Raw genomic sequence first — 23,738 nt, 5'->3', positions numbered from 1 at the left:
CTCCGGTCAAGTAGGGAATCCCGCGCTCGCTCCAGTCCATCGCCATCCAGCAGCAAGACGCACGTTCCTGTCTGGGTTTCCAGGGTCCCCCGTTCCTGCTCGGGCGGCACTTCAAAGGGGCCCCATGCGCGCGCCCAATGAAAGCAACCGAGTAGTGCGCCACGGCGTCGTCTATCTGCCCAGGTGCCTGCCCAGGAGCCCAGGTCCGGTGATTGCGGGTGGCATATCGCTGCGTGTTACTGAGTAGTACGGAGTAGTACTTGACACGCAAAATGACGCTGGTGGATACTTTAGGTGGGTTTGGATGAGACTCCATCTCCATGCCCGACGTCATTACTGGAGACATTCTACTGGGCCTTTGGCCAGGCGCAAACTTGCTGTCGACAACCATTCGTCGATGCAACCCGTCGATGTGAGGTTGCAGGAAATGGAGGGAAAAAGAAAATTTTCGCCGAGGTGCCTGGGGGTGGAACATCCAACGGCACACAGGTTAGCCATTGCGTCCGAGATGAACGCATGCCATCAAGTGCTATTGTCAGATGGTGGGCGGATCTGGGTGTTGGTTATTCTTGAATGCAAAGGAATCAATATATAACTACCACTCATCATTCGTCACCCGTAACAGAATTCCTCCAAGCATCAGATTCAACATCACTCTATAACGCTATATTCCGGCAGGCTCTGAAATGCCATGATACTACCACCGCAGCCATCAATTGATCCTTTAGACATGAGATCTACATCCAGCGTATCCAGCCTCTCCAATGCCCGTTTCACAGCCTTGGTGGTTTTTCCGACCCTGCCAACACTAAACAAGTCGAAATGGTGCCCGTCAACAGGAAATACCTCAGTAAACATATTCTTGTCATACCGCCCCCATCCAAGCCTCTTATCGGCGCGGTATGCATCCAATTCATCAAATCCAGGTGAGCTGGCGGCCGTCGGCAGTCGCTCCTTGGCTCGCAGAAGCACGCTCTTCGGCCTCGTATCCGCATCTTCTCCATCCCAGACGGGGATCTTCCACCTGCCAACCATGCGCCTCGCCTGCGCCATGCACCTTCTTGACAGTATCTCGTTCTTTGTCAGGCCAAGTTCCGACACATTGCTGGAAAATTCGGTTGTTGTAGTCCGTTTGAGGCCACCGGGATATATTGTGTCAACCATGAGAATACCAACGACTTTGATGTCGTCATCGTCAACGAGACGCTTAGCGATCTCTAAGCTGAGCATGCCGCCAAGACTCCATCCGCCCAAGTAGATCTGGACACGCCCGTCACTCGACTTCCGGATAGGAAAGTCTCGCTTCGTTACTGCCGTTCGGATCCACACGGTATATACCTCTCCGAGATCTGCGAGAGATCCCTCAAACGCCTCTGGACTGTGAAAGTATGGATTGCGTATGCCATAGATGAACCTGTTGATCAACTCCATGCAGTGATATGCAAAAGTCGTTCCACCACCATCGTGAATCATGAAGATGGGTGTCGCCGGCCTACCATCCCGGTATGGTTGCCTCTGTCGTTGGATAAGCTCTGCGCCGTGTCCCAGCTGCATTTGTGCGTCAATTTTGGCAGGTTGCCTGTTTGTGAATGTGGACATGTCCAAATAGCTCGCTTGTCCAAGGCGTCTTGCTTGGTATTGTGCTGCTATGACGGTCTAGAGTAGCCTTGCAGGAAGGTTAGTCGCAATGTCTGGGATGTTTGGTGGCCTGAGTGAGTCAGAATTGATGCGCATCTGGAATATCGCATCCAAACTGTGCTGCTTACAAGATACATGCATCTGACATATCCACTACGGGGGCCAGATGGAACAGTTCTCCCCCAGTCTGTTAAAGAAACATTGAAGTCTTCCGAGACGGGGCTATGGCAGTCTGGCGAATGGCAAGAACTGAACCTGTCAGACCAGACATTTCAATCAGCCTTCAATGTTGTATAGAATGGATCCAAAGCACTCCCTGTCAGGACAAGCAGTTGACCAACCCACAGAAACGTAATTTATGCTGTGCCAGAACCCTTATGAATGATGCATTTCGTCGTTTGTACAGGTGCGTCAATCGCTCAGGAAATTCAGAGCCCAGCCGTGGAACTGCGGTCTGGTGCAGCTCCGTTTGTCGTGGCGAAGAATGGTGGATCATCAGGATAATCTCCCACTGGTCAAACGGTATTGTCAAATTTGGCCAGATAGTAATACAGTCTATTGCGCTTCGCATATTCGATTTCCATGTCGGAAGAGCTATCATCAGAGACAGGGTGGTTGTGCCAAATACCCCTGCAATCGCCACAGCAAGAGATGCAGCTTCATGACCGACTTTCGCTTCCACTGCTTCAAAACTAGAATCTCATTGTCATGAAACAGCTCGGACGCACCTATTAGTCTTGCAAGCTCATCCTCTCCAAGAAGCCAGTGCAAATTATGCACCGTGAGTTTGCCTCCATACTTTGCGCCGTCCAGATCAAGTGTCGCGTACTGGGTAGAAGAGTTCTCTTCACTTGGTAACCACAGCACACATCCACGAGGCTGGACCTCTTTGATTGCATCCCACTTCGTACAAGGCTGGATTAGTTTTTCCTGCCCGTCGCCCTTCATTCCGGATTGGCAAACCAGAGCATCGACCGCCTGACGTCGCATCATTCGCAAAAGGACATCACCCATGTCTTGCCTCCAGACGGGGTTTTTGGTGTTTGGCCCCGCGGCCATGCCGGTTCGCGTAGCTAGAAGCAGGGCCGCATGCTTTCTATTTGGGCCACCAATTCTGTCTATGACCGATTTTCGAGACAAGGCGTAGCTTGTAACTGGACTTTTTCTTGGACGCGTGCTTGAAGCGGCTGTAGAAGCATGAGTGTCGGCGCCCAATTCTTGGGCCTGCGGTGCCGCTGTCTCCGAGTATGCACCTTGTATTTTATCTTTCGAGGGTATCTTCTCGTATATGAGGCCTTCAAATGCCAGAGGACCGGGAGCCCACCACGGCGAATCGTCTTGTGGATGCTTAACAAGTTCAAAGTCTTGGAAGAAGTACCTCGGCAAGGAGATTGCAGTATTGGGACATCGGCGTATCGGAGTCGCTAGAGCTTGGGCTACAGAGTATGAGATACAAATAATCAAGAAAAGTCTCTGAGGCTCGCCTGCTTACCATACGGATTATTGGCCAGCTTCTTCCTAAATCTACCCGTAGCCTTGCTTGGGCTGTGCTTTCGTGACCGTCGGCGCGCCTTTATCCAGTCAGAATCAAAGAGGGGGGACAGTGGTAGATCGCCTGTAGCCGTTGATATAGTTTTTTCCTCCGTGTTTAGAAGCAGATTAGCATCGCCGTTACCGGCCCCGAGGCCCGATTCGACCTTGTGGTTCAATGCGTCTTTCGTGAGCGCAGACTTGTCGTATGATGCCCATCTCTGTGCCTGGACGCTACGGCTAACAGCTCGCAATGGCCTGGCTCGAAATGGTATGCTCGCCATCATGATAACTAATCTTCAAATGCCAGATAATTGCATTGGCACTGTCAGTGGCCGCCCGCGAAGAGGGCTTTGAGAAACTTGGTGACTTGGCGAGGACGCGCCCACTCAGGGATTTTCGGTGGAGAGCTGTCAGAGGTTCTTCAGAGCTACATGTATCCCCCACTGTCTTCTGCACCGCCAAGCTCCAGATGTCAACAACATGACACAACAGCGGTAGACCAACGTCACCATGTTGCGACCACGCGCTTTGCCGGCCATTTGTAGGCTCTCAAGGCCATCTCGTCACTGCAGGCGGTCCTTTGGATTCGCTAGCAGGGCTGGATCCGAGCCGACGATGGACTACATTCCGATGCCATATATTGAAGAGACGTCGGTACGCGAGCTTCGGAGAGCCGATCGCATTTCAGGATTTCGGGGCTGACTTGAACAGGCCGCAGGAAGAAAAACATGTTGGTCAAACACCACGCGCCTTATATGCTCGCGATCGAAGGGATAATACTGATGGGCCGCAGGGGATATCTTTTCAAAGCTCTTGCAGGTTGGGGCCTTCGCTACGCACTGGCGCAAATGCCAAGCTGACATGTTTAGGAACGCATTGTCTGCTTAAATGGCGAAATTAACGATTATATGTCTGCATCAATCGTTGCTCAGCTCCTATGGCTCGAATCCGATACACCCGAGAAGCCGATCACCATGTACATAAACTCGCCAGGAGGCTCGGTGACGTCAGGTGCGCTCGCCCAGCAAGGCTGCTCATGAACAAATTCTGACAAGCACGCTAGGAATGGCCATCTACGATACCATGACATATATCAAATCTCCTGTGTCGACCGTTTGTGTGGGCGGCGCTGCCTCGATGGCGGCGATTCTCCTGGCTGGTGGAGAGGCAGGAAAACGATTCGCATTACCACACAGCTCGATTATGATTCATCAGCCGCTGGGCGGAACTAGAGGTCAAGCATCGGATATTTTGATATACGCAAACCAAATCCAGCGCATTCGAGAACAGTCAAACAAGATCATGCAATACCATTTGAATAAGGCCAAGGGTACCGACAAGTACTCGCTGGAGGAGGTCAATGACATGATGGAGAGGGACAAATATCTAAGCGTGGACGAAGCTCTAGAACTTGGAGTCATTGATGAGATTTTGACCAAAAGAACGGACAAGAAAGAGGGACAAGAAAAGAAGACAGATGGTTGAGTTGGGCTGGTGACAAAGTGTGTCGTTGGCCGGCTGCCCAGCTCAGTCATGTTCCAATGTTGGAGCCCTTGATTGTTGAGACTTGAACCCCAAGATAAATCAATGACTACGCAGTTACAGACTTATCAAGCCCAGGTAGTGCCGCGCATCCAGGGTAGGACTACGAGGTGATTTTGAAGTGTCGCCGATGTCGGCGGATTAGCTTCATGCAGCCTGATAAAACGGTCTTGCCCGTAGCAAACTATTAATATGCATCAAAGAAGATGTAAAATATAATGGTCGTGTAATCCCCGTGATAACACTTGCTAGTAGTATCAGAATGTTCGTGCACCAAGTCCGTAATAGGGGGTTGGTGGTAAATCGGTCAATCCAAAGCGCGGCCGTTGTGCACCGGCTCCCAGGAACTGGAGCTCCTGGTGGCCGGACGCGGCAGTCAGAATATCAACCACCAAAATCAACCAATAATGGAGCGCCAATTACCTATAGTGGATACCTGTTTGCGACCACAGCAAGCTCTGAAGCACCAGCAGCTCGGTCGGCCCGCCAAAGTCACAGGGACAAAAGTCACAGGGACAGGCTAATAAAAATGACTTTACAATGCTCGCGCCGACACCGCTGACCTGCTCTGTTCACTCCCTCTTCGTTTCTGTGTCATATCAAAATTCAGTGCAAATTGGCCGTCCCAATCGTCACTGGTAGTGGACAATTGGACCGAGGTGGGATAGTACTTTGACAAGAATTGTCCTCAACTTTTTTTGACCCAACCGCTACCGAGTCATCCGTCTGCCTTTGTCAACACCAGACTAGCTAGGATGCTGTCTGCAATGCGGCAACGGCCTATCGGCCTGGTCTCGCTGGCGAGAGCTAGCTTCGCACCGTCAAGGAGCCATGGGTATGCTCAATGCCTCAGTATCCTGCCCGACTATTGAACACAATCGGACATCTCAATTGCTGACACAGTCTGTCATCATGTAGCCGCTTCCTGTCCACCACAATGTCTCGCCAGACCGACGACAAGCTTAACAGAGTTTCATCATCTATCACGCAACCCAAGTCACAAGGAGCATCACAGGCTATGCTGTACGCCACTGGTCTCTCAGAAGATGATATGAACAAGGCGCAGGTTGGCATCTCGTCCGTCTGGTACGAGGGCAACCCTTGCAACATGCACCTTATGGACCTGTCAAAAATTGTAAAGGAGTCTGTTGCCAAGGCGGGGCTGATTCCTTATCGATTCAACACTATCGGCGTCAGTGACGGCATCTCAATGGGCACAACTGGCATGCGATACTCTCTTCAGAGCCGAGAAATCATTGCCGACAGTATAGAGACTGTCATGAACGGCCAATGGTACGACGCCAACATCAGCTTGCCTGGTTGCGACAAGAACATGCCTGGTGTCGCCATTGCCTTTGGACGTGTAAACCGCCCTAGCATCATGGTTTATGGCGGTACCATCAAACCCGGCTGTGGCCAGTCTGGCGAATCCCTCGACATTGTGTCCGCTTTCCAGGCATATGGACAGTACATCACTGGTGAGATTACGGAAGAGCAGCGTTTCGACATTATCCGCCACGCCTGCCCGGGTAGCGGTGCTTGTGGTGGCATGTATACTGCCAACACCATGGCCACTGCCCTCGAAACCATCGGCCTTAGTCTCCCTGGTAGCAGCAGCAATCCTGCCGAGGACCCCAGTAAAATCGCCGAGTGCCAGAGCGTCGGGGAGGCCATCAAGACCCTTTTGAAGGAGGATATCCGACCCCGCGACATCATGACCCGTCAGGCTTTTGAGAATGCCATGACAGTCGTTTCCATTCTCGGTGGCAGCACAAACGCCGTGCTCCACCTTATTGCCATCGCTGACTCTGTTGGCATCAAGCTGACCATTGATGACTTCCAGAGCGTCTCCGACCGCGTTCCCCTACTGGCTGATCTCAGACCGTCGGGTAAGTTCGTGATGGAGGACGTTCACAAGATTGGCGGCACGCCCAGTCTGCTCAAGTTCCTTTTAAAGGAGGGCCTTCTCGACGGCTCTGGCATCACCGTTACCGGCAAGACCATGAAACAGAACATGGAGAATGTTCCCGATTTTCCCTCCGACCAGCAGATCATCCGCCCACTGAGCAACCCCATAAAGCCTACTGGCCACATCCAGATTCTCCGCGGATCCCTCGCACCTGGAGGTTGTGTGGGCAAGATTACAGGAAAGGAAGGTCTCCGGTTCACAGGCAAGGCCAAGGTCTACGACTCAGAGAGCGACATGATTGCCAGTCTGGAGAGGGGCGAGATCAAAAAGGGAGAAAAATCCGTCGTCATTATCCGCTATGACGGTCCTAAAGGTGGCCCCGGTATGCCCGAAATGCTGAAGCCCTCATCTGCCATCATGGGTGCCGGTCTTGGCAAGGATGTTGCCCTCTTAACTGACGGTCGCTATTCTGGTGGCTCTCACGGCTTCATTATTGGCCATATCGTTCCCGAGGCCATTGAAGGTGGTCCGATTGCACTCGTAGAGAATGGCGATGAGATTGTCATTGATGCCGAGAAGCAGGTCATTGATCTCAATGTCCCAGAGGCTGAGATGGAAGCTCGACGAAAGGCATGGAAGGCACCCGCTCCCAGATATACCAAGGGTACACTGAAGAAGTACGCAGCTCTAGTTAGCGACGCAAGCGCAGGGTGTGTCACGGATGGTTCTATTCACTAAGTGGTCGGTTTTTGTGCGCTGGTTGGGCTGATACAGAATTTGTGTTGGATATATTGCTTCCCGGCGCTTGAAAGGAGTCTGTTGCCAATGGGAATAGGGAATGCTTTCCCGGGCACTGCCAAAATTTGTAGCTACTGTAGTAAAAAATAATGGTCATTGGGCCAGGTGACATTCTGTGTTGATAAGAGGAGAATCTTGAAAGATTTAGATAATGAAGACAAATGCAATTAAGCGACTGTGAAATGTAAGGGTTTCCCAATATATCTAGACACCTAGGCAGCAACAATTCAATGAGAAATTTCAGTTCCATGCTCCTTGCAATGCAACGCCAAATCCCTCAGTTAGACCCATCAAATTCCCTACCCTCAACCCCAACGCAGGATCATGAAGCCCAAAAGTACTCTCTGTTGAAGATAATCATGACTTCTTTTTGCTGTTGTAGACTGTGACAAAAGCATCCTTGTCCTTCATGGTCAAACCAACACGCTTGACTCTGCTCAGTCTGGCAAGGGCTTCTCCAACACGATCAAGGACCCTTTGCTCCTCTGCTGATATGTCTGAAGAGCCATCTTTTCTGTGCCGCAGCTCATTAGTACCGTTGGAGGCATTGGCATTGCTGTTCTTAGTAGCAGCAGTGTTCATTTGGCTCTCCGCAATGCGGACCCGAATACAAATTGTAGGTCGCGAAAGCAGGTTCCACAGGAAACCGAGCCACAGTCCAGGGAGGGGCGTTGTGACATCTGCGGGAGTATATCGTAGGCTGACGGGGAAAATAGCGACATCAGAGGGGGCGTCGACCAAGGAGGGGCTGAGCGGCAGAATGGCCTTGCCATTGCTAGTGCCGCATTCTGGGAATACAGCAATCACGCGGTCAGGATAGGCTTTTAACAAGTCCTCGATTTGGACCAGTTTCACATTCGCGGGAGGTGTCATTTTGACCGGACTAAGCGCTTGCATGATTGCGCCAAACAAGCTGACATGCTGCACTCGTCTCTCCCCGGGGTATGATACGGTAAAGATGGGATCGAAGATGGCGGCGAGATATACGGCATCGATGGGACTGGTGAAGTTGGCCGCAATGATGGAGCCCGGGTGAGGAAAACGATGCAGAGGTTGGCCCGATAGGGTTCCTCGCTTGACGCCATCCAGCTGCAGATCTACCCACCAGATGCCCGGGATAGCCATCAGACCCCAGAGTGCCATCTTGCGCGCGACAACGGGCAGCGGGAGGTGGTGGAAGAGCACAAAGTAGCTGGCGGCATAGGCGATGAAAAAGGGGAGTCGAAATATAAAGAGCACGGCGTGCGTTGCGAACGAGACGACAGACAGAGGCGTGGTCACCGGGAGGAACGGCGAGATGCCAGTCGCTAGCAAACATTGACGTGGTTAGCTAATGAGACAGCTCACGCGACAGGACGGGGTAATCAAAGAAGCCCTCTCTACATTGCTTGAGCTTTGGTTCTTACCTCGATCCCGAAACTGGCTATACTTTTCCATCTTGGCGATACTTGGCTGGAAGCTCTCCGGCAGAGTTATACGGCGCAGTGTAGAATAAGATCGATAGGCAGCCCTGTGAGCTTCACCAGAGTCGCTTTGGCCAATATGCACGGAGCAGCTTCGAGTAGCTGATGAGCCGTGGATAGAACAAAGGAATGGCAAAGTCGACGAGGAAAGAAGTCCGGCACCCCCTCGAACGACCAGGAGTATTGGCGATTCAGAGGGTGGAGCAATTTATCTATTGCGAGTGATGGGATGTGTGGACAAGGCCAGATTCGCCGCTCGCTGCTCCGTCGTCCGTCTCGGTTGCGACGCTCGCAACTTACTGGTGGGATAAGCTTCTGCACGTCGGGGTTTAGGACGTCGGGTAGCTCAGGCTGGGGTGTGGGTGGTTTGGTTGGGTCAACCGGATCGACTTGGCTCGCCGTGGAGGGTGGGAACAATCAATGTTTCGCTGAGAATGTCATTCTTTGGCGTGCAACCCTGGAGGCATGTGAATGTCGGCGTTGCGGCGCAAGAGAGTTTGTTCATTTGACAGCTATGTTGGTGGTGTGGCTGAGCGAGGCTGAGAGAGACTCGTGTGGCGGCTTCGACGATGGTTGCCCCCCGCAACCCAGATAAACAACGCCACACATTGATTATCTACGGGTTGACACGCTCAGCATGCGGACGACCAGTTACTCCACCAGTACAAGACCGACCGGCCAAGTGAGCCCATGTGGGTTAGCCAAATAGTTTTTCGAAGCAATAGCACGCTTTGGCCCTTGGTTTCTTTTCTATGATCATATTCATCCCAACTTTGAACACTCGTCAAACAAACGACTTGCCAGCACTCTCTTTGCGACAAGTCGACCGCGAGTACGGATCGAAGGAGCACGGCTCTCACCCTCGCCCACTTGATTGTTCGTCACGACATCTGGGTTTCGCCACTAGGTGAATGGGAAATTTGATTCCGTGGGATATACACCATTCATCATGGAGACTTCAGACATACAGGTTGGTTTGCCCAAGTATGACGACCATGTCCGATGCGCACGTACTGACCGCGATGGCTATTTTACTCCCAGTTGCAGCCTTTGCGAGTATCCAAGATCAGCCGTCTGCCAGGTCCAGCGGTTCACATAGGACTGGCCGAACTGAACGAATCGCAACACAATGCTCGCGCGCAGACAGCAATTCCAGCTCCGCCTGGATTCAAGCCTCATCTGAAAAGAGAGATCCCACAGCCGGGTAAGATACTGCCAAAGTCTTTGTGTGAGTGATGCGCCTCAGAAGTTAATCGACGACATGTCACCACAGCACAACAACCCGATCCGAAGCGCAAACCTTTGGCCGACCGGGCTGCCGAGTATCCAGCGTCTGCTTCTACGTCTATTTCTACATCTGCTGCTAGTAAACTGGCTATCAAGGGACAAACTTTGCCACAGGTGAGTTTTTAGGACAATTCCCAGGGCTCCTCAACATGGTTGCCGCCAGGGCTGCTGTGATGCGTGTAGTTATCCGAAAATCTGACAACTCGACTCAGCTTAAGCGACCGACTCGACACGCTACAAATACAGCCGCCCCGACGTCACTGACCGGCTTTGCGAAGAGTTTCGGTCCCACCCGTAATCAAGTTGATCGATCAAACCCAACAACGTTCCGATCTAGCCATGCCAGGTCAAAGAGTCAAGCCGCCAGGCCGCGGACGGCACACGGTCATCGGCCAGAAGAACATTTCGAAGACACAACATCCACTAATGGTACGAATTTGAGCCCAAACCGTGACAACAGCCTCCAAAACACGAAACTCAGACACATGAAGTCAACCCCAGCCTTTTCCCGCAGCAGAGAAAGTTCTCTTACAACAAAGTTCCGAAGCCTGAGCATATATGACAATGTCACACCGGCCGATGGATGTCGAGTGGCATCTAGACATGAATCAAGAACGACTTCTTCTTCTTCTTCATCTTCTTCAAACTCTACCCTCGCGCCGAATATCACAGTCAGAGCGAAGAGGGTGGAGCCGAAAGAAGCTCGCTCAGTTTCATCGGAGACTTAGGCAGTCCCTCCCAAGACACCGAGTAAATCGCAAATGATGAAGCAATTGGCCAAGGTGGAAAGTTGCATCTCATCATTCAAAAGCTCCCCAACCAAGTCCCCCTCTCCTCATAAATTCCTCAGGAAAGATTCTAACTTGGCCCCATTTGCAGCATGGGACGTTGACGGCAGAGTTGATAGCATGGAATCGCAGTTCAGGGAGCTGAAAGATATGGTGAACACGACGCTTGTGGAACGGAAAGGTCACGAGGATGCCCTTGAACTTGCCAAGACCAGAGGTAAGCCACCATTTCGAGGTTCATTTGGACATGAGAGCAGTCGTGCTAATGAGGGCTGTAGTCTCGGAGCTTGAAGAGCATCGCCAGAGACTGGAGGAGCGAAACGAAGCCATGAGAACAGACCTCGACGTGGCAAGAGACGAAATCAGGCAAGCAAAGTACGAGCTAGAGAGGCTCCAATGGCAGCAAAAGCGAGACATCGAAGACTTGAACAGGCGGCATCGGGACACCATTGATGATCTCTCTAGGCAACACAGGACGGTTGTCGAGGATCTTAGCAAAGAATTGGATCAGTTAAAAGATGAAGAAACAAAAGAGCACCAGGCCAGAATTGATGCGCTGAATCGACACTATCAGCAAGAATTGGAAGACGAGCGCCAAAAGAAAGACCGAGAGATCCAGGAGCTCAGGGCACGCATGGGCAACGAACAACAAGATTTGAATCTAGAGCTGCAGCGGAAAGATCGAGAAATCCGAGACGCTAGACTAGAGTGCGACAGTCTAAGGGACGACCTCGAGCGTGAGAAGTCACTCAAAGGCAGCCTCCAGACAAACATTACAGAGCTATCCGCGGCAAACACCACGCTAGAAGCCAAGATCAACTCACTTCGGTCCCACGTAGAATTCCTAGAATCTGATAGCAAAGCACAATCGGACTCGTTTGCCAGTATGGAGGCGAGGCTGCAAGAGGCTCTTGCTGCGGCCGACGAAGCCCGTCAAAAGCTCATCAAGGAAGAAACGGAGAGGCGGGTCCTTTTCAACAAATACCAGGAACTCAAGGGCAACATACGCGTCATGTGCCGAGTTCGGCCTGCCCTTACCGACGATGCCTCCGCAGAGGCTGGTATTTTGTTCCCCGATGAGAAGACGTCGGCAGAAATTGTCCTGGCGGGACCTGAAGAGAAAAGCAGTCTTGGCGTTGTGTCAAGAAAGAACTATCCTTTCGAGTTTGATCGCGTCTTTGCCCCCGTCGTTCAGAATGAAGAAATCTTTGGAGAAATCTCTCAGCTCGTCCAGAGTGCTTTGGATGGCTACAATGTCTGCATCTTCTGCTATGGCCAAACGGGGTCTGGAAAGACCTACACCATGTCCTCCGAGGATGGCATGATTCCCAGAGCTACGCACATGATATACGACACCATGACAAAACTCAAGGAGAAGTCTTGGGAATACACAATGGAGGGTTCATTTGTGGAAGTCTACAATGAGGAACTAAACGACCTTCTTGCTCCCAACGACCGGTCTGCGGAGGCAAGGTCAAGAAAGTTGGAGATCCGGCACGATGAAGCCCGCAAGCAGACAACCATTGTTAACTGCAAGACGGTCCAGCTCAACTCTGCGTCTAGTGTGGAGCGAATCCTTGAGGAAGCACAAAAGAACCGGTCAGTTGCCGCCACCAAGGCGAACGAACGGTCTTCGCGGTCTCACAGCGTATTCATCCTGAAGCTCGTCGGTGAGAACATGGCTACCGGCGAGCGGTGTGAAGGCACCTTGAATCTCGTTGACTTGGCTGGATCGGAGCGGTTGAAGCACTCACAAGCCGAGGGCGATCGGATGAAGGAGACACAGAATATCAATAAGAGCTTGAGCTGTCTCGGTGACGTGATTGAGGCTCTTGGCAGAGGATCTGGTCATGTTCCGTACAGAAACTCCAAGCTCACGCACCTGTTGCAATACAGTTTAGGCGGCAACAGCAAAACACTCATGTTTGTCATGGTTTCACCATTAGAGACGCACCTGAAGGAAACGCTGACAAGCTTACGCTTTGCTACAAAGGTAACGATTGCTTGTCCCTCCAGATCAGGCTCACGATATGCTAATGACACAAACTAGGTGCATAATACCCACATCGGCACGGCCAAAGCAACCAAGAAAATCAGGGGATCCGAATAAGTGTCGAAAAGGTCAATTATGAGTGTGCGACTAAAGGGTTACGAAATTAAACGATGTACGCAAGCATAGTCTGGTTAGATTTGTTTCTTGGTGGAGTTTGGAAAATCTGATTTGATAGGGTAGCGCGCTTTTGGTTTGGATGCAGCCGACTATAGTTGAGCTTGTACAGATGCTCCAGGGCTAGTAGGTTTACGATGCATATTTTTGGTCCCATTTCGGTTTGTTTGTGAATCTAGAGTTGGTAAGTGTGTGTGAGGACCGCTCGTAACGTCTCGACCTTTTGGTGACGTATCGCTGTTGCTACATCGCACGCACATAGACTGCTCGGCGGTCGTCGGGGCCGTTGCGCACCTGGCTTGAGAGATGAGACAGCAAATGGCCTTGTGAAGCTGGGTAACGGAGAGCTTGATCAACGGCATCCCCATGCGCTCAGCGTAGCCTTGTTCCGCCCTGTTGTGCGGTGCTTGGACAGGCCACAGTCGGAAGACAGGCCGGACAAGAGGCCACCATCGTCACAGAACACGACATGGAGTAACCAATTCCCCGGCATGAATTTCGCCATTGAGCATACCCGTCGGCAACGATGTTGGCTATCGACTTATTTGAATTGAAGCAAGTACAGAGACTCAAAAACATTGCGTGTTGGAACTTGGTGGTAAAGAATTGTGGAGGTGAGCGCGAGCGGCGTGATTTCCTATTCGTCCACTGCTCAATGCCAGCCGCCTGAACTGACCATGAACCAAGGCTCGAAGCTGGCCGCAAGGCGTCTCGTTCACGCGCATATGAATACCTTTGAAACTCGTTCCCATTGAAAAGACGAATATAAATACCCCCCAGCCTTACAAAGGTCTGCATTGATCTTCACCACGCGGGCCTGATGATCACGGCCGACACGACTGGTTTTTTTTTCTTTTGCCTCATACACGCAGCAAGTTGAGACCAAACCTCAACTCATCGGCCCGCCACGCTCTCACGAGTCACGACTCGCCATGGAGCGTGGCCTACAGACCTCCATGTGGGCGGCGGGAATGCCCTCATCACGCCGGACATACGACCTAGCCCGGCACGACACAAGGTCCAGGTCGTTGCCGCCGCCCATGTCCGGCTTCGCGGCGCCCTCAGCAACGTCGACATCAACGCCCGGCTCACACACCACCACCACCAGCACCACCACAGCCGCCATCACCCCCTTCCTCCCGGCGACACAAGCACCCGCAGCAGCAAACGCGGGCTGTCCCTCCCGTGTCAAATCCTTCCGCCGCTTCGAGCAGGCCTGCCGGCGGGTGCGCTGGAAATGCATCGACCTCGGGAACTCGTATAGCCGTGCCCTGGACCCCGCCGACTGCCACTTTACTGCGGCTGACGCCGAGATGAACTTCAAGGTTGATTTCCACGAGTTCTACGCGTGGATCGAGCAGGCTATTGTGCTATTGCTCCGGGTCTTTGGGGTGTCTGTGAAAGGGGGCAGCTCGTGGTGGGATGGGACACGGCCCGCCGGTAACTCATCGCATGCGTACCATCATAATGTGCTGAAGGCGCTCGAGGAGGAGGAAAATCCGCTGTACGGCGTACTGGGAAGCGGAGACGTCCACAAGGCGCTTTGGGAGGCGAAGAAGCTGCGCAATAGGTGGAAGGATGCGTCCGAGGACAAGGAGACGCCGCCTTTGAAGATGTATAATTTGCACTGGATTGTTGCCGAGATACTCGAGGGGCTGGAAAAGGCATATCTTTTGGCTAAGGAAGAGGTTGGGGATGATTTGCAGAACGGCAATGGCGACGGGATGGCTGTCGAGAATGGCTGGGACTGGGAGTGGATGGTTGAGAGCATGGATTGGGAGGCGTGAGGATATTGGATACATATACCGAGTAATTCATAGACGAGGAGACGGGTGGTATTGGGGCCGCTGCGTTTTATTTTTTTATTGGGCTGGTGGTTAGCGATCCACTGCATGCAGATTTATTTCACTGACACTCCGATCTAGTTGTACATTAGACGGCGTGTGCAAGATCAGCTTGGACGCCCGAGGATAATATCAGACGCCCGGTCTGCGACGGCGTAAACAGTTGCCGTTAAATGTCCACTAAACTGCATTGGCAGCACGGACGCATCCACCACTCTCACATTTTTTGTCCCGTACACCTTCAGCTTGGAGTCGACTACGCCGCCGAGTTCCTTGGACATCATGGACGCGGTCCCGATGGCATGGGAATTGGAACTGCTCGAGTCTGCGAGGAACTTGTTCCACTGCTCATCCGTGGCCCCCGGCGGCAGTACCGTTGCGTTGGGAGCAAATTGGCCCGTGATTATTTCCTTCACAGGTGAGGTGGTCCAGAATTCGACACCTATTTTGCCCGACTCAACCTGGGTGGCAAGGTCAAAGTCTATGGAGAAGTACCTGGGGTCAATGACGGGGTTGTTAATGTCGTCGATGGAGCTCATGTGAACGCTTCCTCTACCAAAGGGCATGAGGTCCCAGTATGAAGTACCGATCTTGTCTCCCTGGGCGGTGGAAAGGATCTCGGCAAGTGTGGCGTGTGTATTGAAGATGGCATTGTACTGAATCTCCAAGATGCGCTCCAGGGCGGAAGCATTTAAGCCGCCGTGGCTGGCCTGCGCAAGCTGCCGGGCCCATGGGCCAAGTTTTGCCCGGGTATCATTTGCGACCTTGTCGACGGTGCTGCCGTAAATATCTGCCGCGGTTACAAATGTACTGTATGGAGTGTAGCCTTTGACGGTGGCATTGGTGGTGTAGAAGAAGGAGCTGAGTGCTTGGTCGATCATGTTCTCTCCGACGGCTGGTAAATCAACAACTACCTTGACGCCTTTCTGCTTGAGCAGGTTAGGGTTCCCGATGCCGGAATGCTCTAGAACAAGAGGTGTTCGCAATGCTCCTGCTGAGATGATAACTTCTTTCCTGGCTTTGGCAATCCTCCTTTTCCCGTCAGGGCCAAGATATTCCACGCCGGCGGCCTCGGCCCCCGATGCTGCATTCGTATCCTTCCAAAGCAATTTGGATACTGTACCATTGAGGTGTTTGAGGTTTTGGCGGCTTATAATGGGCCAGTAGAATGCAGTGGCAGAATCCCATCGTTTATTCTCCTTTGGGTCCATCGTTTGTGGCCAAACGCTGAATCCTTTGGTTGTTCCTCCGTTGACATCTCTGTTCACACCCTCTTTCATGACGGCCCAGGAATCTCTAAGCGTATCGTACAGTGGACCATTTTCAAGGGCTGGGTTGAAGGCTACATGCAGTTCGCCGCTGGTTCCGTGATACCGAGGTTCAATCGACGCCCCGACTTGAATTTGCGCCGGTGCTGGTGGGAATATCGTTTCAACCTTTTTGTAGTACTTGAACATTGCGGCCCAATTCCAACCGGGATTTCCCAACTGCTCCCATGCATCAAACTGAGCCTTGTCCCCGCGAATATATGTCATGCCTTCTTTTCATGTCAATGAATATGTCAAAAAAAAAAAAAAAAAAAGGGACCCAACGACTCGGCCCAGACTTACCATTGATCAAGCTCGTGCCTCCTATGCCCTTTCCCGCATCAAATGTAATTACACGATTGCTGACATTGGCTTGTGGAACTGTTTGGTAGGCCCAGTCTGTTGAAGTCCCCAGATTGTTCAGCCATATCATCGGGTTTGTGACATTCGGGTTGCTTCGCTGGTCGGCACCTGGATCGATGACAGCCACTGAGATGTTGGGATCCCGGGACAATCTGTTTGCCACCACGTTGCCAGCAGTACCTGCACCCACGATCACGTAGTCAAAGTCTGTCGTCGCACAAGCTGGGGGCAATGCCAAAGACGCCAGTACAGCTGATCCTAGCATTAATCCGTTCATCTTTAAAATGCAGCTCAGTACTCTGTACTTTGGTTCCCTCCAGAGTTGGTGAGCAGGAAAAGCGGCAGCACGTGTGTCGCGAGCGCTATATAAATACTTTCCTGCATACTATTGAGGTCATGACGTACTACCGTTCCAAGTCGCTGAGAGTATGACAGCCCCATTAGCAGCACACTCGATGCTCATGATGGGCCCGTCGAATGTAAGACGCGGGGCATCTGGGGTTGAGCAAGGAATAACGACCGGATGGATGATGGAGAGTGTCAGCATTATCCATGCTAGTGGACTCAACGTCAACCAAGGTGCTGGACATTGTTCGGTGTGTTGTTTGCTGCCGCCGCTCGAATAAGATGGAGCTGCGGGAAGAGAGGCTGCATAACAATGCACAAGTCAATGGCTTTGTCCTGTAATATTTGTGAAAGTTAAGAGGCTCGGCCTCTGCTTCTGAGGTTGTATTTGTGTCTGCTTGCTTGTAGCCCAACTTACATATCTTGGATAGGCCTCGATGGGCCTCGGGCCTGTTTGTTGTCTGCGAAACAGCGGACGGGTTTTCGGTTTTTCAAGGTCCATGTCAAAGTTGACAGTTCAGTCGGCTTCGTGACAGGGGCGTCTGGGGTGAAGCTCAGGACATCTGGAGGCCCACCAGACGTTGACCGTTTTAGCTTAGCCGTTCGGGCCATTGTGTCGACTCCCGATGTCGAGTGCCCCCACAAAGTCCACAGACCCCAAGCCGTGGTCAACTTCCACTCTTCACAGACGGCTTCGCATCCATTGATAACCCCAATTGGGATGGCCTATCTTTCACATGCACTATGCTCTTGAGGTTTGACTCTATTGCCGGAAAATATCCCATCGTCAGCTCGTTTGAGCGTCCAACGCTTCCCCCGTCAGTCCCATGGCCGCCTCGGCTGTGGCTCCTTTACGGCGAAGTGCCAGGAACGTGAAGAAGGAAGCTGCCGTGGAAACCAAGATACATTCCGGCGACAAACAGGCTGCATCGCATGCAATTAAGCGCAGTGCTTCACCAAACCTACCAAAGAGGCCCAACGCCAAAAAGGTCAAGGCTGAGCCTGTGTCGCCTTCAGCCAAGCACATCTCAACAATCAGCGCTCGGGATTTTAGTATCAAGACGGAGACGACCAAAGCGGACATTCTCAAAGAGCGCAAACTCAAGTCCTTCTCTGCTTTTTCGAAAAAATCCCCGTACCCAGACTTTGCACGCCCAACCGCGGAAGAATGCAGGGCTGCTCACAAGATTCTGGCCAAACGCCACGGCGAGCGGCTTCGCCCAGAAGAAGTTGTCGCTCCGACCAATGCCGCCGGCTGCGGAGATTCGCCGTCGGTCCTAGATGCCCTGGTGCGCACAATTCTGTCACAGAACACAAGCAACAAGAACAGCACCCGGGCCAAGCTGAGCATGGATGAAGAATACGGCGGTAGCGATAAGTGGGAAGAGATTGCCAATGGTGGCCAAGCGAGGCTGGAGAAGTCGATTCAAACCGGTGGCTTGGCCGCCACCAAGAGCAAAGTCATCATTGGCATTCTGCAGCAAACAAAGGCAAAATACGGCCTCTACTCGCTTGACCACTTGTTTGAGGCGTCGGACGAGGATGCCATGAAGGAGATGATTTCCTTTCAGGGGGTAGGGCCAAAAACGGCAAGCTGCGTATTGCTGTTCTGCTTGCAGCGCCCAAGCTTTGCTGTCGACACCCACGTCCACCGCATTACCGGGCTCCTTGGCTGGCGACCAGCTGCTGCTGGCAGAGAAGAAACGCAGGCCCATTTGGATGCGGTTGTCCCCGATGAAGAGAAATACCCTCTGCATGTACTGTTTGTGACCCACGGCAGACAATGCGAAGAGTGCAAGGCTGGTGGGAGCAATGCGAAGACCTGTGAGCTACGGAGAGTCTTTAAAAACGGCCGCTTTACTCCTCCGAGGAAGACCATTAAAGATGAGGATAATGGCGACATCAAGAAAGAGGAGGATTAGAACTGGAGAAGGGGGGGGGGGGGGGGGGGTTGCGGGGTATTCTTGCATTAATACTTTTGGTTTTCTTGAAAGATAAGCATTGCTGATCGAGGGGACTAGACAGCCTGGGGATTATGTCTTTGGGTCATCATGTACAACACAACAGGATATGGTGATGGCATTCATCATTTCATTTAGTCCACCAGACCGGAACGTGTTCAATCTGAGTGATGGGAGAGTAAGATGAAGGCAATGCTTGTCTACAATAGCCTGTTCCTACATTCACGATGCGTCGATGGGCCCAAACAGACTAACCAACAGGCTAGCTATTGGGACCTCCACCGTCTAGAGCTATTATAGATTGCAAGCACCGTGGCTCTATATCCTGCTCGATGGATCAAGTAGTTTTATTTCATCTCCTCGCCTCACTTGGAATCGAGACGCTCTCACTTCACCATCCTCTAGGGGTCCAAGACTTGGTCTATGGTAGGTTGATTTGCAATCAAATAACTTGGAATATTGCATCTTATAGCAATAACAGCTCTATTGGTGATACACAACGGAAGTATGAAAAACTCATATTGGCCTGATGATTAAATTTTGAATCAATAGAGGCTTCTGTCCCCCTAATAAACTTCTGGCGCCGCGTACAAGCAATTGCTACAACGGGGCACCTGGCAATGCGGGCAAAAATAGTCTAGAGCAACCGAGAACCAGCCACCATTGCAGGAGCACTATTGCATATTATTATCTAATCTCGAGTGTTGAAGTAGACGGTGATACGCACGCATTGCCAAGCCCTGTTTACTTTGGCCTGGTAATGAGAGGATGCCTTTGGCATTTGCTTTTTAGACGGAATTGATCTGCTGTCATCACTTTGGAGCATTTCGTGTCTCCCTCTACGTTCAGTTGTACATAGCTCGGCTTGATCGTCCAGCTCGTCGGCTTGGTCCAGGCCGTTATCAACTGTCACCTCGTCATTGTCGTGTACATTGTTATCGTCGTCCACCTCGCTACTATCAACCGCCTTGTCATCACCCATCTCGTCATAGTCGTCTGAATCTTCCCTGTCGCCGGTTTTGGGAAGAGCAAAGAGAGCCAGGTCGACTGGGTGCTTGCCTACCGTTGCCGATACTCTTTGATCGAGTCCAAAATCTTCCTACACAACGGGCATTCGGTCTTTGCGTCTAACAGTTTCATTCGCTCATTTCTTGCGATACTAGCATTCAGGTCTCCGGTGCTTATGATATCCGAGTGTATATCTTGCACGTGTCGCTTAAGGGACGCTTGAGGGGACCAGTATCCTTGGCATGAGCCTGGGCATCTCCAGGTCTTCCAATGTTTTTGGAGCACGTGGTCCATCCATTCGTGACGCCTGCTGTACTCTTTATCTGCAGTGAGGCAGTTTTCGAACAGGCACATATAAGGGCGAAGGTCGCTCATAACATGTTATCTGACAAGCTTCATTAGCGATACATTTCTTTAGACTAGCCTCCACTGCGCAAAGGCTTACTTCCACTGAATTCTGTTAGTTATAGATATCAACATGAAGCAAAAAGGGCATTGGAAGGGCCCTTTCTTGTACTGCTCTGGAAGAGGCGGGACTCGCAGTTTCTCGGACTCTGGTGCGGTCGTGGCGTATGATGTTTGAGAGTTTCCAGTCTCCGAGTGGTCGTCCTCGTCTAGTTCGCCAAACAATGGCGCCGAGTTCCCGGGGTCCTTCATAGCCAAAGGCACCGAAGACGCAACTGTGCTCTTTTCTCCCGCCTCGGTGCAGCCTTGGTCGAGGTCAAGGCCTTGAGACAACTTGGCATGGTGCGACTCGCGGTACTTGAAGTGCCGCCGCCTCCTGGATATTGCTTTGCCTAGTCGTCTAACAGGTCTTGGTTTGCATCCTTGTACTTGGCCTCCACGTGTCGAGCATCGAAATCGCTAAAGTAACTATCTTCTGCGTATTCAGTCGACATGAAGTGGTCATGCGGCGCTGGATTCCGTATCGTCGTGGAAAGCCGCAGCAAGGAGTTGATAATATCGGCGATATCTACGGACAACTGATCCAGTTCTGAGTTGAACTCAAACTTTTCATCCCCAAGTATTTCTTTCAACTCGGCGTCAATGTCGCAGCCGTCTATGACCTCCTCGTCCCATGGCGTCGCCTTTCCGCTCAATATGGCTTCAACTAAGCAGCTTTAGAATGTGTTTTTTTTTTTTTCATTTTGCCATTGGATGGACATACCTTCATCGATTGACGTGGCCAGTTCATCAAGAAGCCTCGCTACTTGCTGTCTGAGAGGAGAGGAGAGGAGTCCCGAAGACGATGGTCCAGTGAACCAAGTCCAGTGCGGTGGGCACCGATATTTCTAGACCATAACTTGAACCTCGCATGCTCGTCATTGACCGCCGCGATGATGCTCTCCTTTCGCTCATCTAGCTGCATGTCGCGGCAGGCCGAAGCAATGCCTCTGAAGCCGCCTAAACATTGTGCTACTCGGTCTGCAATCGAGCTTGGCGCCATATGTATTTCACCCGCTTCTCCTGCGCTGTTTTTATGGTCGAGTTGTTTTGAGGGACCGAGATGGACATTGAGGAGGAAAGAGCGGCCAGCTGTGACTCCATTCCTTGCGCATAAGGACTCTCCGCGTCGAATCATGTCCTACATCGAGCTCACGCCTGCTTTGTACGATGACCAGCACCCCTCAGTTATACGACCAATGGGGAGTCTGTTCCTTCTTTAATTCTTGTTCAACCCCATCGCGGTTCGCTAATGTGAGGCACATCTGTACTCTCAGAGCCGTCCTGTCAAGCTTGATCATCTCGCCATGTCCGGGTTCGAGGTTGTCGGAGTGCTTCTTGGAACAATTCCACTCGTTATTTCCGCCGTAAAGCACTATGAGCGCGTCGCCCGCACTATCCAAATACTGCGGCGGCGAGCTAAGGTAATGCACGCGTTGGCCCGGTCCCTAAGGACCGAACAGAGGATTCTCGAAAACACCTGCGAAACACTTTTAGGGGGGGTCGTGCCTGCGGATTGCGTTAAACCGCTGCTGGCAGAACCTTTTGGCCCTCTTTGGCGAGACGACAAAATCAGCCTAGAGGTCGAACGACGACTCGACTATACCACAGAAGACTTCAAGGATCTCGTGGAAAACATCAAGGAGGCCCTGCAGGAACTGAGGGTAAAACTGGATCTAGGTTCAGACATGGAGGTCAGTTCATGTCGTTCTAAGAACAACATGTACGGGAATATCGCGACCTTTCAGCGAGTTTACTAAAAACCGTCATAGGTCAAGGAGGGGAGCGTCGTTGGAAAGCGTGCTCTGCTTAAAATTGCCGCGATTGCGGTAAACGTCTCCCAGCACGAAGACGCGGTCAATAAGATAGCAGATGCGAATAGAAAATTGGAGATGCTCCTGGCAGGCAACCTCCGTAACGAAACCCTCCAGAGACGAACTTTTGAAGGCAAGCTATCCGGTCTCTTGAAAATTGTGACATGGAGTATATACAACGCTCTGCGACCGAGTCTACCTTGTAGCTGTGCGCAATCACACAACGTTCACCTAGGGCTCCCTGTCCTACCGCTCATATGTATAGACCAAGATGTGGAAAAGACTGTCAGGAAACTGGACTTTCATGTTACCTTTGCGAACGAGCCGCAGCGTTTTAGGGACCAGAGTCACACTACTTGGGCCTGGGAGGAGGTGCTTCTGCGGATCTTGAATGGCCACGGGAGAATAAGAGGAAGCAGCCTGTCCATGTCCGTCCAACCCCAAAGGCAAAAAGATTGAATCTTTCTAAAATAAAAATTGGATTCGCGGAAGACGCAACCTCCTCCTTGCAACATCTCACCTTGCAGGCCGGTAACCAGCGGGAAGGAAAGCTGATTCGGCCCGAGGATAATTTAGCAGAATTTCCTCAGCTTTCCAATCTTTGCGAATCCTTCAGCATGAAACCGCAGAGTGCAATTTACGGTTACATTGCAGACGCATCTGCCAACCCGCCATCCAAATTCGGGGTCTACTACCCAACATCCTCGGATAACAGCGACACTTGCCTGACTGTGTCACTTAGCAGTCTACTTGACCAAAGCCCTGGACCCCCGCCTCTATCTTGGAGGCACCGTATAGCAGCCGTTGTTGCGGCTAGCCTGCCCCATTTACACGGCACGCCTTGGATACCCCCCAAGCTCGCCTCTAAAGATGTGTACTTTATCCGACGACATGGGAAAGCGGACTACGAACAGGTTTTTGTGACCACAAAACCGGAGAACAGCTCAGCTGTTTACGATGACGGCTGGGACGATTCGGCCAGCTACGATAGTAACCCGTCCCTGCACGCTTTGGGCGTGTTACTGATGGAGGTCATGCTGTGGAAGTCAATCTACGACTTCTGGGATGATGTCAAGTCCAAATACTCCCACACCCCGGCCCTTGTGTTTCTCAACATACGGTCAGACAACGGCTTCAGTTGCACCTCAAGTGTCCTGGAGCGTATTGGATTCTCCGGCGGCCAGACTTACAGAGACGCCGTTGAGCACTGCATTAAATGCGACTTAAGGTGCGACTTTGAGTCCCTTGACAATGAGGAGTTCCGTGATGCAGTCTACCACTATGTGGTCGCGCCGCTGCAGGACACCGCCCGGATCGCAACGGTTCCGATGATCTCGGGCAAAGTCAGGTTCGCTTGCACGGCTTGAAGGAGATGCGAATCCGGGAATGACATTTATTTTCTGGCGAGCGGTCAGGGAGAGGCACACATGATGGCACGAGCCCAGTGGTGGCTGCTGTTGAAATTTTACAAGGCCTATGCTTGGTTCTGTTTGTGGGAGTACATTAGGACATCCTTTTTCTGGCATG

At 51.8% G+C, this 23,738-nt stretch overlaps 11 protein-coding genes across 11 annotated transcripts; 6 read left to right on the top strand and 5 right to left on the bottom strand.

The window, feature by feature from the left end:
* Positions 1 to 651: 651 nt before the first annotated feature.
* Positions 652 to 1,599, bottom strand: MAA_10655 (insecticidal toxin complex protein; the record flags this gene model as incomplete). Its single annotated transcript, XM_011412373.1, has 1 exon — positions 652 to 1,599. The coding sequence occupies one exon, from the start codon at positions 1,597 to 1,599 to the stop codon at positions 652 to 654; it is 948 nt and encodes a 315-aa protein (XP_011410675.1).
* A 639-nt stretch (positions 1,600 to 2,238) lies between these two features.
* MAA_04752 (Esterase-like protein) lies at positions 2,239 to 3,452 on the bottom strand (the record flags this gene model as incomplete). Its single annotated transcript, XM_007822848.2, has 2 exons — positions 2,239 to 3,074; positions 3,131 to 3,452. The coding sequence occupies 2 exons, from the start codon at positions 3,450 to 3,452 to the stop codon at positions 2,239 to 2,241; spliced, it is 1,158 nt and encodes a 385-aa protein (XP_007821039.2).
* Positions 3,453 to 4,145: 693 nt separating this feature from the next.
* MAA_04753 (Peptidase S14/S49) lies at positions 4,146 to 4,656 on the top strand (the record flags this gene model as incomplete). Its single annotated transcript, XM_007822849.1, has 2 exons — positions 4,146 to 4,182; positions 4,235 to 4,656. The coding sequence occupies 2 exons, from the start codon at positions 4,146 to 4,148 to the stop codon at positions 4,654 to 4,656; spliced, it is 459 nt and encodes a 152-aa protein (XP_007821040.1).
* Positions 4,657 to 5,650: 994 nt separating this feature from the next.
* On the top strand, positions 5,651 to 7,360 carry MAA_04754 (dehydratase family; the record flags this gene model as incomplete). Its single annotated transcript, XM_007822850.1, has 1 exon — positions 5,651 to 7,360. One exon carries the CDS (start codon positions 5,651 to 5,653, stop codon positions 7,358 to 7,360), a length of 1,710 nt encoding a protein of 569 aa, XP_007821041.1.
* Positions 7,361 to 7,777: 417 nt separating this feature from the next.
* Positions 7,778 to 8,857, bottom strand: MAA_04755 (vacuolar protein sorting protein; the record flags this gene model as incomplete). The annotated part of the gene is made up of 2 exons (XM_007822851.2): positions 7,778 to 8,727; positions 8,827 to 8,857. The coding sequence occupies 2 exons, from the start codon at positions 8,855 to 8,857 to the stop codon at positions 7,778 to 7,780; spliced, it is 981 nt and encodes a 326-aa protein (XP_007821042.2).
* A 975-nt stretch (positions 8,858 to 9,832) lies between these two features.
* Positions 9,833 to 13,068, top strand: MAA_04756 (kinesin related protein 1; the record flags this gene model as incomplete). Its single annotated transcript, XM_007822852.2, has 7 exons — positions 9,833 to 9,853; positions 9,925 to 10,087; positions 10,157 to 10,284; positions 10,383 to 10,599; positions 11,050 to 11,175; positions 11,237 to 12,951; positions 13,009 to 13,068. 7 exons carry the CDS (start codon positions 9,833 to 9,835, stop codon positions 13,066 to 13,068), a joined length of 2,430 nt encoding a protein of 809 aa, XP_007821043.2.
* Positions 13,069 to 14,057: 989 nt separating this feature from the next.
* On the top strand, positions 14,058 to 14,912 carry MAA_04757 (fungal specific transcription factor; the record flags this gene model as incomplete). The annotated part of the gene is made up of 1 exon (XM_007822853.1): positions 14,058 to 14,912. The coding sequence occupies one exon, from the start codon at positions 14,058 to 14,060 to the stop codon at positions 14,910 to 14,912; it is 855 nt and encodes a 284-aa protein (XP_007821044.1).
* A 164-nt stretch (positions 14,913 to 15,076) lies between these two features.
* On the bottom strand, positions 15,077 to 16,916 carry MAA_04758 (glucose oxidase; the record flags this gene model as incomplete). Its single annotated transcript, XM_007822854.1, has 2 exons — positions 15,077 to 16,509; positions 16,580 to 16,916. The coding sequence occupies 2 exons, from the start codon at positions 16,914 to 16,916 to the stop codon at positions 15,077 to 15,079; spliced, it is 1,770 nt and encodes a 589-aa protein (XP_007821045.1).
* Positions 16,917 to 17,811: 895 nt separating this feature from the next.
* On the top strand, positions 17,812 to 18,906 carry MAA_04759 (endonuclease III; the record flags this gene model as incomplete). Its single annotated transcript, XM_007822855.1, has 1 exon — positions 17,812 to 18,906. The coding sequence occupies one exon, from the start codon at positions 17,812 to 17,814 to the stop codon at positions 18,904 to 18,906; it is 1,095 nt and encodes a 364-aa protein (XP_007821046.1).
* A 730-nt stretch (positions 18,907 to 19,636) lies between these two features.
* On the bottom strand, positions 19,637 to 21,322 carry MAA_04760 (zinc finger domain-containing protein; the record flags this gene model as incomplete). Its single annotated transcript, XM_007822856.1, has 6 exons — positions 19,637 to 20,004; positions 20,049 to 20,276; positions 20,399 to 20,403; positions 20,471 to 20,734; positions 20,764 to 21,072; positions 21,165 to 21,322. The coding sequence occupies 6 exons, from the start codon at positions 21,320 to 21,322 to the stop codon at positions 19,637 to 19,639; spliced, it is 1,332 nt and encodes a 443-aa protein (XP_007821047.1).
* Positions 21,323 to 21,704: 382 nt separating this feature from the next.
* On the top strand, positions 21,705 to 23,578 carry MAA_04761 (uncharacterized protein; the record flags this gene model as incomplete). Its single annotated transcript, XM_007822857.1, has 3 exons — positions 21,705 to 22,091; positions 22,170 to 22,583; positions 22,739 to 23,578. The coding sequence occupies 3 exons, from the start codon at positions 21,705 to 21,707 to the stop codon at positions 23,576 to 23,578; spliced, it is 1,641 nt and encodes a 546-aa protein (XP_007821048.1).
* Positions 23,579 to 23,738: the final 160 nt, after the last annotated feature.

The sequence above is a fragment of the Metarhizium robertsii genome, assembly GCF_000187425.2.
Source record: "Metarhizium robertsii ARSEF 23 chromosome Unknown MAA_Scf_1, whole genome shotgun sequence".
Classification (NCBI taxonomy): Eukaryota; Fungi; Ascomycota; class Sordariomycetes; order Hypocreales; family Clavicipitaceae; genus Metarhizium; species Metarhizium robertsii.
The sequence above is the reverse complement of the archived record's forward strand: the minus strand, read 5'-3'. Positions and strand labels throughout refer to the sequence as shown.